Below are 18776 nucleotides of genomic sequence, written 5' to 3' on the forward strand. Positions count from 1 at the left end.
CTTTCTAGAATCTCATGACGTGTTACTAGCGTCACATGACTTGTGCTGTCATAACAATACCTTATTTGTACAATGCATTTTCATGTTCAACAGTTTAAGGGAACAAAATAACGTACTCCTAAATTATTGTACCTGAAAATACGATTTCCTATAACTTTTCATATATTTTTGCTACAAATTTTAAGACAATTTTATATGTTAATTCTATGTATTTGAATAATTTTAACTGAAAAATATTTCAAAATTGATATACTGTTATTTTTTGACACTTATTTAGTGTAATTCATGAGAAAAAAGTTAATATTTTCATTTCTGCACAGCTGTAAAGAATTTTGCTTGTAAACAAAACAACCTATTTATTTTTTTAGAATTTTTCTGCCCATCTCCAACTTTATTTTTATTAAAACCTATCACCCCTCAAAAATATATTATCTATTTTTCGCTTTTCAAGTTTCCCTTAGTTTTTGTGTAGATCTTTCTTTGAAATCTTGGTATGATACCACATTGTGGTTTAATCTTTTACTAATAAAACAAAGTTTTGAAAACACCTATAAAGAAGTTTAAATATGATTGGACATAGCAAGGATTAGACTACACCCTCACAATATATGGTCGTATTTGTAGAGGCTATGGTAACTAGCACAAACACAACTGTTACTCTATGCACACATTTATCACTGACAGTGATATTGCATTATGGTATTACACCACTCAAGTGTAAAGTTTTTCATTTTGTTTTTATGTAATGTTGCTTATTACATAAAAATTGCTACTAAGTAAAACTTTTAATTACTAAATTATGAAATAGAAATAATAGCTCATCAAAACTGTGTAGATTTGTTCATCTTTGAACTGCCAGGCTTAACCAAAATAAACAAACAGTTCATTTTAGTTTTGACATATTTCATTACTTTCCTATACAAATATTTCAAGGATGTAATTTATTAATGGACTAAAATTTGTAAGATAAAATAATTAATGGAAACACTATCTTTAAATAGTAATTTTTAAGGATTCTTAGGCTACATTAAAATGATCCTCCACAACATTTAGGAAAATGAGATGAAGCCTTGTATACTGTCCAGAGCTCTTGCACTCAGTTTAGGCTGAAACCTAGCAACTGTTTATGTAATCTACTATGGCTCTTTCATACTCCATGACAATTAACAGCAAAAAAAAAAAAACTGATGTAGAAAAACCAATATTTATGCATAAAATATGCATATTGATATACTATATGTGCCAAAATTAACCTGTATGGGATTTTTTGGCCCTAATGATAATTTATTTTTTGCCATCACTGAATCACATGATATTCACTGACATTTCCCAGATGCATGGGAATCATGTTTATCATTACTAAAAGCTTAATATATTTTATGCACATGTGAATTAACATAATACTGCAATCAAATTTCCACCAACCTAAAATCAGCTTGGATTTTTAAGAGATGTAACTAATAGTTGGAAGTTTTTACATGAGCTTCATCTCAAAATAACCAGTAGGATGGATCTTTTAATTACATTTCTTTTCTTTTGCTCTAAAAGAATATGTTGCCTATTCTCAGTTCTTACCTGTATAATATATTTCTTTATACCAGTCAATAAAATCATGAGAAAGTGGTACAATCAAAAAGTTACAGCCAATTATTATCCTTTCAAAACTAATGAAGAAACAAAACAGAAGGCCAAATTAAATTCTATTAAACCCTAACAAAAAAGAAAACAAAAGAGAGAGAGAGAGATCTACCTTAGCACTTCTTTTTACTTCTAGTATAGTTAGCTACAAAATTTTTAGAATTATTAGACAAAAAAACATTGCCTTGAAAATTAAAGAAAAACCTGGTACTGAATTAAAAGATTTGTCAGTAAGTTCAACCTTAAAGCCTCAATACAGACATATAATTTGAAGTGTAATATTTGTCATCCAGGTCTAAAGCATTCACACACTATACAAAATTCAATTCACAATCCATCACCAGTTCGATAACTGAAAGATATTGACTTGTGCACTAAAGAGCATTTGACCAATTTGCATTAAAACTGAAAACTTTCCTGTCCATTAAAAGCAGATTCTTTGCAGGGTGAAGGATACTAATAATACAGCAATTTCAGAAAATATTCTCATTGATATTGATAAATCATTCCTTAATGTCAATCAAAAAATGTCAATTAGTAACATCACCAGATCTTAAATACACTGATGCCATGAAAAGCAAGTACTTGATTATATTTATATATTAATTTTGAAGTTTGTATGTTATATATTTATATGTAATCATATGTATTTAATTTCTATCCTTATAATACCTGCATTAATATAAATGTACATCAAATAGTTACAAAACCATAAAGTGTAATATACATAATGATGCAAAAGTCCTGCCCTTCCAGTTATTTGAAATGTGCACCAATGATATCATGACGCAATGCCACAACAGAGTCATTTACACACAGGGGTAAAAACATCCCTGCCAATTATTGTAACAAATGAAAAAAGACAGTGAAACACAAACATGACTTAGAAAAACTTACACTAATTGCATGTTCTCAAATTCCTAAAGATATATCTTAATACATCCAGAAAAGTAAAATTCAAGTTCATTGATGTTTGTCTGCAGCCTTGAAGAGTCTCTAATGATATAGTACAGTTTTTTAATGTGTAGGCTTTTTTTAATTTTTTTTTAACATACTTTTAGTTTCAATAATTTCATATTTCATTCAATTAGTGTGTTAGAACCCTTCTTCCCTTCGTATCATGAGAGGGTAAAATCTCTTCTGAGATTGTTAAGTATACAGATAGGAGTTCAATGCTTTGCAGTAGAAAAAGAGAGATATACTGAATGCAACCCCATGCTGTAGCAGCTTTTGTTCATAATATTTGCAAATTAACTAATATTTACTAGGGACTAAATTAGTTCAGCTTGCGTAGTTTGATATTGTTTTCCCTTTCTGAATAATACAGCCGATGGACAATGACACAGAGCAAAGTATGGACAAATTAAGCCATACTTTTTCCCTGTTCAATAGGTTAAGCTGCAGCTTTCTTTAGTTATTAATACAAAATAAAAATTAATACAGTTGGTTCATTCATCTAAGTGTTAAGAGTAATAAGTGCAATAATGCACAAACAGAGAAGGAATTTCAGCTTATGGTATTTACATGTTTTAAGCTAGCTTTTGATAATATAAATTATACAAATGTTACTAGTAATCTTAACCCTTTCCAGACAGGTCATGGGTGAAAGGCCATGTTATCGCGTTTGTTGACTCGCATTCAAATTTTAGTATTATACATTACTCAATTTCTTAATCTAAAAGTAAATATTAAAAAAACACAGTTAAACATCGATTTTTGTGTGTCACGTGGTATTTTGAATGCAGCACTGGTTGAAATTAGATGTTTGTGATGACAAATTACTAAGTCTGTAGTTTCATACGAATTAAGAACATAAATTACCGATATTAATAAGCTAGAATAGAAAATAAGAACTTGTTATCTTTTCTGTTTGCTAAGAAATTGCCCATGTAATAAATCAAACACAGTGGCACCCTGCCCACCTCTTTCCATTTTTGGAAATGCTCCCTAATGTACACTCACTTCTATATATATGACATGAATAACCAATCAAAAGCTCAGAATGTCCCCCTAGTGGTTTCTTAGTCATTTTAAATTCTTAGGATGCCACCTCTTTCTTTCAAACCAAGATTTCAAGGAGGTATGTTGTGTCTTTAGTATGCTCAAAATTTCATATTTTTTTAGACTGAAATACAGCTTAGTTACTAAGCTTGATAACTTACAGTGGAATTCTAGGGGTATTGATATAGTAATTTATGATTTTTTGGTTATTCAACTGTATATATGAAGCCTAAAGAAAATTATTTCATTTCATATCCTCCACATGCAAAATTTTAAAAGGCTTAGTAACCTACATCAAGCAGCAACCGAGTACAAAGGTTGTAACTAGAAGAGATGATTGTTTGCTTTACTTCTTTACTTACTGTTCTATGTTTTAAGAAAAATAAGTTTAAGAACATTTTTCTAAATAGCAATGATCTGAATACATATATAATGTATAATAATTGAAATATGACTGTACTTTATAAAATACTAGTCTACTAAAACACAGCCAAGTCAGGTCACTTTGTAAAGACTAAAGGTCAAGTTTTATATTATTGGATATGGTAACATGAGTGCACATGTGCTGCATCATTATGACTCCTGTATTGTTAGCCAGGCATGGTTGAGAGGTCAGTATAATAAAAATAATAAATACATATAAATGTATATTGTTATGAGATTTAAGCCATTTAGTCTAAGCATTCTAGAATGAAAGATGTATAACTTATATTTATTTCGAAATTTTTTATGGTGATTACAAGATCAGTCAAATCTACCAAACCTGTACGGATATTAATTACTGAAAATAACAGATACAATATAAAGTTTTTTCTTAAGAAAAGTTTGATAACTATCTGGACATTATAAAGATTTCACATGTGAAATTTGAAAACTTTCTGATGCATAAAAGTATTTTTAATCTTAAAATGAAAGTTACTTTGCATGTTGGATAGGCAACATGTTACGCTAATGAATTACATTACCCACAAGCTGCTTGCGTGTGTGCCTCATGAAACATTTTTATTATAATATCATTATTATTTATTTTACCTAATCTAATTTTAACTAACCTAAAAGGATCCCTATTTTTACATTTTAATTACTTTTATAATTATACAAGAAATAAAATAATTAACCAATTTTTATTTTTTAATGTCGATTGTTGAAGAGAGTTAACCCTAATTATTATATACCAATGAAGGTAATGCACTTAATAATATCTATTTAATTAAATTATGCACCAAACAATATAGACTAATAACATGCAAAAAGTAGACAAATTCTCTTACCTCTCAAAATTTTTCTGGCTTTCTAATTATGCGCCAAGAGTCATCACAAATTCATTCAAGCTAGTTGTTAAGTTTATCATGGGAATGATATTGGTACTCTGAGTGTAACTGACATTTAACCATTCAGAACATAACGTTATACAAAACATCACTTGATAGATGAAAACCTTGACTTTTTATTGGTTATAGGTAATATATAATTAAACGTAAGAGAGAACTATTAACAAATCCTGAAATAAAGGAGGTGACAGGTGGTTGTGGCTTGATTTTCTATTTGATAGCACTGTTACCAAACAAAAATATGGTTTGTCAGAGCAATGACAATTTTCTAGTGAGTAATTTACATTTAATTTCATACTTTTTCAAGGGGTGTTGGATAAAATAGAGGAAACAAGATGTCAAGAGAAAATGTGTCACAAATCAGAAAATTCAGGATTTTTTTAATATTGTCTTGTAGAATTAAGAAATTAAAACTTATATACTATTAAAATATGGATTATTAGATTACATTTTATGCTATTCTAATTAGTATAACATAAACAAAATGTAGTTTAATAAAACTTTGAATGTAAGACACTAAAACCTTGTGTCATGCACAGTAAAGGATACCCGTGGCAATAGGGTTAATGTTTATGATATATTTATTCTTATGTTTCACAATACAAAAAATGACCCTGGGATCTAATTGCTCAATAAATGTTTGCAAGTGGAAAAAAGAAAGCTGTTACGAAATTACATATGAATAGATATCTATAGTCACTGTGTTTAAAATTTTGTGGTCACAATTATTTTAGTTTTTTTCAGTTAATTGTTTTCCAGAATATTGAGAAGATTAGTTTGAAACTTTCATATCTGCTATTTAAATGTAATTAGGCCAATGGCAGTGCAATTCTCTGGGAAAGTGAAAACTTTCCGATAGGTACTTACTTCTGCTCACATAAATAGCTATTATTGTTTGGAGCTGCCCTCTATATGAAAAAATATTTTTACGCATGCCACAAGCTTTTTTTTCTCCCCTCCATTGGAATTGACTAATTTCAATGCATCTCTCATGCAAATCATCATTGACAACCCTCCACCAATAAGAGTACAACATACTCTCATTACGCATATGACTCCCTCTAATCAATTCTCTCAAGCTATCACTTCGAGTTTTGGCAAAAAATGGAAGCACCAGTAGTTTTCAGTCGAATGAAAGGGTGAGGGGAGGTAAGTACTTATCGGAAATACATTTTAAGTGTAGGAAAATTATAACTTCTGATATGGTACATTACTTCCACTCACATAAATAGCTAGAATACCACATTAAATAGGTAGAGGGACCAGTGTGAGGGAAAGAAAGAGTATTATTTGAAAATGTCTGAAGTACACTCCCTAAAATGAGACAGTCAGATTCTAGGATCTGCTGTGGGAGACAGCACCACTTCTGAACCAGGTATACTCTTCCTCCATCATAGAAAAAAATATGGGCAGAAAAACAGAGGAGCACATCCAAGTGGGAGAGGACTAATATCTGACAGTGATTCGAACAATACAATATTCATAAAACTCAATCCCAGAAATTATAAAAGTGGGTAAAATGTAAAGGATTTGCCCTTAGATGTAGAGTGGCTAGGGCTAGACGGACCATACACAGTAAGTCAAATACATCAAAATCCCATGCTGCTGGGAACCGACATCCACATTGTAAGTAAGTCAACTACAATCCAAAACCCGGCTGTTGGGTACCGACATCCATGTGGGAGTATGAAGGAGGATCATACCACCAGCAAGTAGATTACAATCCAAAACCCAGGCCACACAGAATGGACATGCATATGGGGGTAGGAAAGAGGATCATACCATCTTCATCTCAAGTTCATTAGACCGGAGGAAATCTAGTACCCTCCAACTCATGAATGGGACACATGTGAATACGATAAACTGATAGATCAATCCAAGAACCCGACATCCAGTATCGAACAAATGTCTACATAATGTAAACCATCTCCCTCAAAAAGTGAAATTGACCTGAACCACCCCAAGTGCATTAAAATCATTGGAATAGCAGAACAGAAATAACTGTAACAATCTGCAATTATCTCCATTGTGACCCACGACACTGATGGAGTATAAATAAGGGAGGAACACAGACATATGTAATACATGTGTGAGAACTTACGTTGATTGGTTCTACTCTAAATCCAAAACCCAGTGGAGGTAGTATGAGGAATCCAAATCAAAGGGGTGAACTGCAATTTTGACGTCTCACTCCCATTTGTTTTTATATTACATTTTGGAGGATATCACATCATCTACACCAGCAGAACACCACTGCCCTACTCTCAAATGAATGGTTCACTTCCATTTGTTTTTATATTACATATTTGAGGATATCACATCATCTACACCAGCAGAACATCACTGCCCTACTCTCAACTGAATGGTTTTATAATAATTTCTATATTTTGTTTGTATTTCATTAACCCATTCAGGAGGATGCCTCCACAGTCCACCACCCCAGCAGCTTGGAACTGGAAAGTGGTAAGGACTCTCAAGCTCCACTAGAAGAAAAGAGTGGATGGTTCAGAGGAATAACAACATCAGAGGCAGTGAAATGAGTGACCACATAACCCTATTTTTTAAAAGCAGACCATACTAATCTATTCAATACAAGGCATGGCAGGGATGGACAGTTATCCCCTTCTGCTTTACCCATGTAGTCCATGGGTAGGTATGGTCTGGGACAGGCAAACTTATGAAGCAATTCTATCGCAAGGATAAACCTACATGTGATATTGTGGAACTCTCCATCTCTGCAGTGTGCATTGTGTGGCTATGGATTCATGATATGCAAGTCGACATAGCTTAACAGTGCAGATTTGAACAGTTAGAAAATACCTGGTCAGGCACCACTACCCACAGAGTGGGATCTGATCAGTGAGTAATAATAATAAAAATGGAAATAAGGACCCTGAAAATGAAATAAAGAATAATAGAAGATAACCTACCCAGTCAAAGTCTCACTGAAGTCTGAAGAATGGCTACAGGTGCAGGACAATAGCCTGAAGAGGAAGAAACCACAATCCTACGCAGATAATGAGAGATGAACATATTAGTAGTAGTCCACATGCCCAACTGAAGAATTTCCTCCAATGAACGATGATGATGAGACACCAGAGAAAAAGTAAGGTGTCAAATTTGATGTGAAGACACCTGGAAGAAAGTATGGGAGGTTTGGTTTGTTTTGAATTTCGCGCAAAGTTACAAGAGGGCTATCTGAGCTAGCTGTCCCTAATTTAGTAGTGTAATACTAGAGGGAAGGCAGCAAGTCATCACCACCTACCACCAAGTCCTTGACTACTCTTTTACTAACAAATACTGGGATTGACCATCACATTATAATGCATCCATGGCTGAAAGGACGAACATGTTTGGTGGGACAGGGATTTGAAACCGTGACCCAACAAGGTGAGGAAGACAATAAAGAGGAATAAGCCAAGTGAATCAAAGGCCATATCCAATTGGTGAGGGTGGAAGGAGAACGATCATGAATAGAGAATGGCTGCCAATGAATGAAGAGGCAGGAACAGGAAGCCATGTGGGCAATATAACAGCAAAGAGCATGAACAGAACATTGAAATATATCTGGATCAGACTTATGATAGAGGTGGGAAATGGAAGGAAGGGAAATTGTTGGAAAGGAGGAGTTACCCTTCCTAGCTACCAAAGTTTTGAGGAGGAAAAAATGATCCAGATAAAAGAGAATATATGTAGGATGATAAAGAGTACATGAAACATTGATGGCAAATAAATTAGATTTCCAAAAGAAGGGAAAAGTGAAACAAGGAGCAAGTGGAAAATGGTTCAAATGGAGGCAACATGAGACAGTGAAGGACCACATTAATGTCCCAGTCCAGAAGGGCAGCCTGCAATTGTGGATGACAAATCCAGAAGGAATGCATCAAAACGGAAAGCTAGGAAGGGTAAATATCCTACAGTTTTGGGAAAAAGAAAGGTGTGGGACAAGGCCACCCGATAACACAAGATTGAGGAGAAAGAAGACTCCCAATCGAAAAGCCAAGTAAGAAAATCCACGATACAAAAAACAGTGCATCAATCAGCAGAAAATCCTCAACCTAGAGACCAGTGGTGGAAAACATTCCATTTACGTTGATAAACTTCCATGAAGGGAAGGGCAAATGGAACTAGCCAGAAATGAAGCTACTCATTGGGACAAGCTGGATCTCCTGCCAAGGACTGGATAAAAACCAAACATGAAGTGCTAGATGAAGCACTGTTGACCATGGTTGACAAAGAAGGTAGGGAGACAGAGAAAGAAGTAACAGAGGGATAAGTTTAAATGGAGAAGCCATGGAAAGTATGACTGAGCTGACCAGCTAGAAGCGATCAGAAGGACTTGACACAGAGTTGTATGGAAGAAGTGAAGACATTGATTGGACCAACAAATACCTATTGTTTATCCTCATATAGGTATTTGTTGGTCCAATCCTGTCTGAAAGCATTGAAAACCAGAGCTAGAGGATGAGAGACCCAAACAGAAGTGATTTGTAGTTAAGGGATGTGGCAAAAGCATCTATGTGAGAAGTACCCCACTGAAGACAAAGCCACAGGCAAAAAATGAGGATTAAGAGACCAATCCTTTGGATAGATTTTGTCTGGATGGGAAAGCCAATCCACAACAAGATTGAAAGCACCTGGAACATGGCACACAATGATATGAATATTTTGCATGTTGGCCCAAAAAGAAGATCCAAAGTATGAATACAAAGGGATAAAGAATTGGTGCCATCCTGGTGATTGACATATGCAACCATTGTAGAATTGTCCAAATGGATCATTACCAGGCGAGTTATGGCCAGATGGAGAAAATGAACCAAAGCCCAATGTACAGCAAGAAGCTCCAGGATGTTGATATGAAAAGACCTCTTGGCCACAGACCAACACCCTGAAGCTTCCTGTTGATGGACCCATGTATCCGTGAAAAATAAGTAAATCTGGATGAGGAGGAGGAAGCAGGACACCCGCCAACATGTGAGTCTTGTTTAACTACCATTGCATATCAGTGATTAGGGTAGGAGGAAGGGTAATAAAAGCCTGCATAGGATTCCACTGGTCATGAAGAGCCTGCATATGAACATGACTTAAGGGGATAAGAGCTGCTGTGGAAGAACACATCCCCAAAAGTGATAGAACCTCATGAGCTGTAATAGAGGAAGCAGTAAGAGCATGGAGAACTGAAAGCTCCATAGAATGATGTCAAAGAGGAGAAGGATGTGCCCGACTGAGATTGGTATTGAAAAAAAACACCAAAATGGGCAAAATATTGGGTAGGTTGAAGGAATGACGTCTCCTATTTGATTAACCAGCCAACTTGAGCCATCTCTAGGAGCAGCTGATGAGTGATGGGCAGACTCTTGTTCGGAATGAACTAACAGTAGCCAGTCATCCATATAATGATGAAAGCACAACCCAAGAGCATGTAGGTGATAAGCAAATGCTCTGACCACCCAACAAAAAATATACGGGGCTGAAGCAAGCTTGAATGGCAGTGCGCGAAACTGATAAATCACCCCATGATGAATAAACCAAAGATGTGGCAATGACTGACGAGATATCGGGATATGCAAGAAAGAATTTGCAACATCCATTTTGGTCATCCACAAACCTGGAGAAAAAACCCATCTGAGGGTGAGAAATGATTCCATGGTGAAATGGGGTAGACTGAGAAATTGACTGAGGTGGAACAAATCTATTACAGTCAAATAACATAATTAGAAATTGAAGTAAAATGTGTAACGTTAAAGAGAACTCACAAATTAAATTATGTCTGAGCATATTTCATGTAATGTTTTAATTGATAACCTATTTGTCGTAGTAAGAGATTTAACGATTACTATTGAAGGTTTGATTAATGAACAATTGCTCACTCAGAACAAAGAATTTGATTCCTTTAATGTAGAAGCTAATCAAGATATTTTCAAAGTACATGAATATTTGAATATTTTGTATTAAAGTATTGTTTGTGTTTTTAATCTCAGTCTCAGAGTCAATTCTTTATTCTAAATGTAAACGTTATTGAGTTGGTAACTTGTGTACCCCCACTCATGACTGCATATCTGGAATTAAATAAATTTCATTTGTAACTGGTGTTGAAGTCAAACCCAAAACGACTCACCCACAAGGCTACTGTTATATTCTTACATAATTAAAACTTCAATGTTTTAGAAAATGCCTGGATACTTTTTGTCTTTTCCTAGGTCGTTTATGGCCAACCTTTAGAAGCTCAAAAAAGGAAAAGTTAGTTTGCGAGTTTGTTTGAGATCAAAGCCACATTGGGTTATCCACTGTGGGGAACCAAACCTCAAATTTTAGCATTGTAAGCCTGTAAACTTACCACTATCCCAACGGGGGACAAAAGAAAATAAAAATAAACTTTACATAAAAAAAGAAACACAATTTTCAGAAACAGGAGTAAGCAACAGCATTTTTATTGGTATTTTATAGCTTTAACTACATCAGTACAACTGTTTGACAGTCAAGAGGTTAGTGGAGTATGTTTTCTGCCATCTAACTTTTTATAAACAGAAATAAGCATAAATATTATCCAATCCACTCTGAAACCACTAAAACTCCGCATGCAGCTAAGAAGAAACAAACTGACTCCCATTCTAGATTAATGAAATATTACCAGTTCTGTCATTGCTCACACATTCCATTGATTTGGAACACTTTGAGAGTCAATGACAAAATGAAACTTAACAAAATCACTAGCCTTTGTAAATACTAATGAAGTATGACTGCTTATACCATTATAGATATGTATATGATCTTTTACTGATTTGCAACCTACTTTACTTCATTATAATGGACATTTAAGGTAGCATACATCATATAAATAGTAGAATCTTAGATTTGGAGTTGTTACACTTACAAATGAAATACAGTAATGTACTTGTGGTAGTGTAAATCCACCAACCACTTAAGTGTACACACAAAAAAACTTTTGCAATTTCATATTTTATCTTTGAAGTTGATAATGTGAAATTATACCCAAGTTTATATTTAATATATAGTGTTTCAGCAGTTTTGACCTCTCACCCTCCAAAAAATAAACTCAAAAAATTTTTTTTTGTTTTTGTTTTGCTGGCTAGTTCTTCAAGCTAGACAAAACAAAACTGTTATTTCAAACACTAAGACTGAATATACAACATTCACAGCAATTACAAACTGCCCAAATAAAATTTATCATCATCACACCATCTACATGGAACTGAACGTTTTGCTTTAGTAAGTTGTCCTTATGGTCTGGAAACTGCTACAAAATCATAGATAAAGTCTACATTTCACATAGATTAAACAGTTATTTTATCATATATTTGTGCCTTACCTTGTGTTTCTTCTTTTTATGCTTGTATTTTTCTCTCTTATGTTTTGATTCCATTCTCATTTTTCTTTTCTTCATACTATCTTGTGTGCCTGTATTTCAAAAAAGTATGTAAACAAAGAATACAGAAACTTGCAGACAGAAGCAAACATTAGCATAAGCTGAGAAACCACAGCATGTTTATTGTCCTCTTATTTATTTGTAATTAAGTTTGTTTGGCAATACATAAACATGATTATGTGCATAGAAAATTAACTTTCTGAATATATACAGATCAATCAAAAAATGCTGGAGCTCCTCTAACAAAAAATAAAGCAAGCAGTAGTGGTACTATCGACTAATCAATCCTGTTTGTAACAAAATAAAGAGCTTTCAAACTAAACTTTTCTTAATATTCTGTTTTAGCTTTTGTGCTTCAGGAACAGGAGACTGTTACAATTTCTGCTTGAAGGCATGTTTGATGAACAAAAAGACCTATCAAAATAGAAATTTAACCCAGAAATTTTCTTTTGCAAAGTTTAAGAAACACGGTTCAAGTGGAGATTATAATCCATCTTGTCCGATTCTTTTGTAGGAATAACAACATGCTTTTTAATTAATACACTAAGTTATTCTGATTATTAAATCTTTTGTCTAATGTTTTTCAATTAAGCAGATTATTTCAAGGGTATTTCTTACTAAAACTGAAATATCAGGACTATTACTTAACATTTTTTTTTCCATGATTTTCAGTACAGTAATTTTTAGAGCTCATTTTTCATGACTTTGGAGGATTTCAAGGACCTGTGTGAATTCTGTCAACCATGAGGTGGTTAGAAACTCACACAAAAGAACATGCATTTATGACAAATCACAATCAATTATACTGGTGAATGTGACATGATAATATATTACAGTTCCTTTAAAATTCTTGTGAAAGGATGTAAAAAAGAAGACTACATATAAAAGACTCTCTTAATTAACAAACTAGGACCAGAGCTTAGTGAAGTATGGTCAGCTGTTAATTTACTATAGTAAGTATGAAGTTATTTTAAATTGCTATTTATGTGGATTTTCATGATAATTATCAACAGAAATGGTATATATTGACATAAGGAAATGTTATGAGACAGCTTACTCATCATTTCCATATCTGGAGGTAGTTTTGGCCCATAAACTTCTTCCCTATTAAGTCCAAGTTTCAAAGATTTATCATGACCATTATTTGGCAGTTGCCTGTCTTTTTTGGACATTTCATCATTAGTTACGATTTGCATTCTTACAACAGTTTCCTTCTGACCATCCCTATTATCAGAACAACTCTCTAGTTTCTCTATTCTTTCTGGTCTTCTGCAAAGAGAATCTAGATCTAAGTTAGCAAAAACACCTGTTGGTGGAGGTGGAAGTCTTTTTAGCGACTTTTCTGAGACAAATGGTCCAACCACAAAATCTCTTCTTTCACCAGTGGTTGAAATTATCTTAACCTCAGACGTTTTACGAACAGTTGTGCTAGAAGTATCCTCTTCCTTATCTGAAGAGCTTACATCATCTGAGCTAGAATCTTGAAAGATTGCCTTAAATAGATCAATGGAGGGACATCTTTTTTTTCCCTAAAACAATAAGTCACAATAAACTTTTGTTAATTAACTAATAAATCCAATTTTTAAAATGCTCTCATTTATGGTATTCAACACATTTATAATTAAGGAGTTAATTACTTTCATTATATAAACAAACACTTTTTTTAACTTCAGTTTTTATTTTGTTTTAAAATAATCATAGTTTGAAACATTTTAAAGACAAAAATGTAGAACATAAAAATATTTAAACAAACATAATGATAAAGGATTATAATTTCTCATAATTTGTTAACCCTCAAATTATCAGTTTGTTCATATTTTGTTATGTTAAATAATTTTGATTTAACTTGCTACAACACCTTGTGTTGGGAATTGATGAAAAAATTGGGGGAAATCACTTATTTTCTTTCCAAAATATATAAGAAACCTCAGCAATAATTAGTGGAATTAAATGTAATATTGTCAGTATTGTTTATGTAACTCAGTTTACATGCTTTTAGATAGTGGTTTATTACATAACAATTTGCCCAACAAGTGATATCTTGTAACTTCTAACTTACATCACTTTCAAATATTAATAATTACAAGAGATAAAATATATTATTATAAAATTATCTGGAAAGTTTACATGTTGGGCGAATTGTTATGTAATAAACCACTAAGTGATATCTCATAATTTCTGACTTACATCAATATCAGTATATAGTTTTGTTCCAGGTAAAAAAACAAATCAAAATGTAAATTTTCAGCTTGATTACATTAATGAATTAAAAATTATATAGAAGCAAAACTTAATAGATGGGTGGCCTTCCTCACTTTTAATCAAATTTTTGCTCATAACAAATTGTGTTAGAGTTATTTTAATTTTATAAGAAATTGTAAAACACAAAAATGGCAAACAAAATAGCAAAAATACCTTTGAACTTGGAATAAAACTTCAAGAATACAAATCTAAAATATTTCTGTTTACAAAGTTACACAAAGATAACATTTTTTGTTCAGATGATACAACATGTAAGTAGTTGGAATAAATGTTTTATTTGAATCATATGACATGATCAAGACAATATCAAAGCAACAGTGGCTAATTTTCATAAAGGAAAAACTTACACCAGTTAATGCCACTTTCTCTGGCTCCATACTCTTTTGGTCTTTTTGAGTTCTGTATCTCAAAACTTATTTGTAGGATCTAGTGGAAGATGAAGTGAAGCTTGGACAATGAACTCTTCCACGGCATGTATTAGTGGCTGTTAGATATACATGACTATTTAAGTTAATGCGAGTGTTACGATGCAGATGGTTTAAGTATAGCACAAGTGTGAAATATAGTTATTTTTAGAAATGATAGTTTATTGCAGGTTGGTTTACATAACTGTGTATGAATCATACATTCTTTAGTACAACTGTTGTGAATTGGCACTTGTTGTATTATTACATCATGTTTCTAGAACCTTCTAAGTTTTTCTCATTGTTTTGTCAAAGTAATATTGCATCATAATATTTTGTAGTGTGTAGAACGTTCTAGGCCTCAGTCAGGCTATAAATACACGTACAAAATTAGTTTGAGAGATACAGAAAGAGTTAGTTAGATAGATAGTTAGATCTACACTATGCGATTGTAAGTTTGGCAATAAAGAATGTATAGTAACAATAATATAGTGAGACTATCACACACTGTATAGTAATAACAGAGTAGAGAAGAAATAATTCTTCTTCTAAATTGTATTCTGGGTGAACTTTAATGAAAAAAGACCATTATTTAAAGCTCTGAATTCAACTTTGGTAACCAACGGTGTAAAGTAAATGAAATTATCACAGATTGTATTGTAATAACAGAGCAGAGAATAATAATTCTTCTTGTCAATTGTGTTCTCCAGTAACTGAACCAGCCTGTGTGGACTTCAATGAAAAAGGAATGATTATTTAAAACTCTGGATACAACTGTGATATCCAACTGTATAAGAAACATTTGTACATATCTTTGAGTTGTTTTAATGTATATATTATTTTAAAACAAGTGGATTGTGTGCTGTTTGTTCATTGCTGAAATTTATCCCCAACAAGTCATAGCCACCTACAGTAAAGAATCCTGTCCATGTGTAAAAACCTGACATTGGTGAACCAGCCAGGGTTATACAGTAGAAGATGTGAACGTGATTGTAGAGGTCACAATCACATTATATAACCATGTTGACTTACTTTGATAAGTAGATAGAGAGGGGTGAGCAACTTGGGCTCAAAGATGGTGATGTATAAGAGTTTTTAAACAACAACAAGAGAACTAGAGAAGGAAGAGCATGAAGAGAGAATATGAATACAAATTGAGAAAGAAGAGACTGGAAATAGAGAGAATAAGAACATAAAAAGAGAAAGAAGAAAATTAGAAAAAGGAAAGACTGGAAATATGGGCAGAGATTGAGATTACTAAGCTCACCCAGCAAAAGGACAGAGAACCCAAGAATGACAATGGGGTAGGGCCAGCCAACCCAAGTAGCCCAAATGTGATGAACAGAAAGACAACATGGATGCTTTCCTGGAGGGGTATGAAAGATTCACATAGTCAGAACTGGGGCAAAGGTGACTGGGAATTTTTTCTCAGCCCCCTTCTCACAGGAAAAGGCCTACATGTGTATATGGACATGATACCAGAAGATTACATGGATTATGACAAGTTAAAAGTGGTCTTCGTGAAATGCTATGAACTTACTTTGTTTGTGGGTAGGGGGGTTGGATCTTGTTTATTAAATGCATGTTATATATACCATATTTGGAATTCCCAAACAATTTATAATAACATCTGGGACATATAGAGGGTGCAACTGAAGAGGGAGGATGTGAAAAAGTTAAGCTCTTATAGATTTATTGATATTATAAATTGTAGTAATTTGAGTTAAGTAATACAATAATAAATAGATATAGTAAGATTGGTAACTAAAAGTAAGATGGTCAAGGTTTTAACTTAGAGTTTTGTGTTGTAAATTTTACTACAACATTAAAATAAGCTTAGTACATGAAACCTTACTTACTAGGCTTAGGTATATTTCAACTTACTGGTAAAACAGGTTAAATATATTGTTTTATTAAATAAGTACCATCTAAAAACTAGTTTATTGTCTCTTGGTGTTTTAAGAATTAACTTGTTTACTTGAACTTAGATCCATTAGTATAAATTTGGCTTATAAATAAAGGTATTTTATAATATAAAATAAATCAGGCTAAACAGATTTTATTTATTAACATTAAGTATATTGTTATAATAAATTATTAAGCTTGATATAATTAAAAAAAACTATTAATATAGTGTAAAGACAAAGTAGTGATAAAAAATAACTGGTTCTTAAACATTAGGCCTAAGAATAACAGTGTTAAAAATAGGCTACTGGTATTTGATATTGAGTATTATTTTCAGGCTATAACTATAAGTATAAATACAATGGTTAAGACAAGTGTAGGAGTTAAGAATTCACAGTTTGTTAGGTGCAATATGTGGGTTTTATTTGGGAACTCAGGACAGGCAGGTACTTTTAGGGAAGCTAGTAATGAAGATGTGCAATTTTTATGTAGAGTTTGTAGGTTGGAGGAGAAGTTGGGGGCTATCATAATTAATGTAGATGCAATAGATAAAGAGAATTGTAGATTATGGGAAATAGCAGCAGGATTTAAGGAGGAGCTTATGCTTTTACATGCAAGGGATACATCAGCTAACAATGACTTTCAGGAAATTAGAAAGAGTACTATTAAGAGTAAAAAGTAGTGAGTTTAGTTATAATGAGCTTATTCTGTTGAGCAAGAAATTTCAGCCCTTGGCTTCCGCAGATGAGGAACTATTGGAGGGAAGGAAAACAAAAGGGTCAGAGAAGAATGTGGATGATAAGGAGGTTATAGTTATTGGGGATTCCTTGACAAGGCATGTGGATAGAATAGTCTGTGGGGTAAATAGGGAGAAAATAATCAGATTATACTACCCAGGGGCACAAGTGAAGGATATAACTGACAGAGCAGGAGATATAATAAAGGGAGCTAGCAGAGATGCAGTTTTCTGGTGTATGTAAGGGCTAATGATATAGGGAAAGGTAGGTCAGAGGAGCTAATTACTAATTGTTACTCTTATAATGCTTGAAGTATAAGAAATAAAATAGATGACTTTAGAACACTGGTAGGAATGGAGGATTTTGATATAATGGGAATAACTAAAACATGGTTAAATGTAGATGATTTTTATGACAGAAATTTATTTGAAATACAGGGTTACAGGCTATTTAATATGGACAGAGTATTAAAAAGGGAGGGAGAAATCGATTTATATGTAAAATGTGAGTTACATCCTGTTGTAGTTGAGGAGTTCAAAGATAATAGCAAAGAGATTAAATCCATTTGGATTTCTATCAGTGGATGTAAAGGGAAAAGGCTTTTAATGGGAATTTTTTACAAACCACCAAATGATACTGATGAAATTAATGAGAAACTTTACAACGAGATTAAGATTTCAGCTGTTAATGAAGTCATAATTATGGGTGATTTTAATTTCAGGCACATAGATTGGGATATGCTAGAGTCAAACCATGAGATAGAAAGGTTTTTGGAAACTGTTCTGGATAGCTATCTTCACCAATTAGTCAAGGAACCCACTAGAAACAATGCTATTTTAGATTTATTGTTAACTTAAATTTTGAAATGATTGCAAGAGTGGAAATTGGGGAACATCTGGGTGCAAGTGATCATTGCTTTATTAGGTTCAATGTTTTGCTGCATATGGCGATAAGGAAAAATGATATTTTAGTTACAAATGTCAAAAAAGCAAATTTTGAAGGGATGCGACAAAAAGTATCTATTGTGATCAGATGTGGAAAATTATTAAATATTCAAGGCAAACATATTCCTTATAGAAAGAAATGGGTATCTGCAAGTAAAAAACCATGT

At 33.0% G+C, this 18776-nt stretch overlaps 1 protein-coding gene across 4 annotated transcripts in view; it reads right to left on the reverse strand.

The window, feature by feature from the left end:
* The window catches only part of LOC106460460 (G patch domain-containing protein 1-like), a 172570-nt gene that overhangs the window by 6744 nt on the left and 147050 nt on the right, over positions 1–18776 (reverse strand). For all 4 annotated transcript variants that reach the window (XM_013920154.2, XM_013920156.2, XM_022387179.1 and 1 more), the window contains exons 15-16: positions 13415–13886; positions 12301–12389 (exon numbers count right to left, since the gene is read on the reverse strand). In XM_013920154.2, the coding sequence (XP_013775608.1) occupies positions 12301–12389; positions 13415–13886 (561 nt within the window). The remainder of the gene's footprint in view (positions 1–12300; positions 12390–13414; positions 13887–18776) is intronic.

Source organism: Limulus polyphemus, unplaced genomic scaffold (assembly GCF_000517525.1).
Source record: "Limulus polyphemus unplaced genomic scaffold, Limulus_polyphemus-2.1.2 Scaffold774, whole genome shotgun sequence".
In the NCBI taxonomy this organism is placed as follows: Eukaryota; Metazoa; Arthropoda; class Merostomata; order Xiphosura; family Limulidae; genus Limulus; species Limulus polyphemus.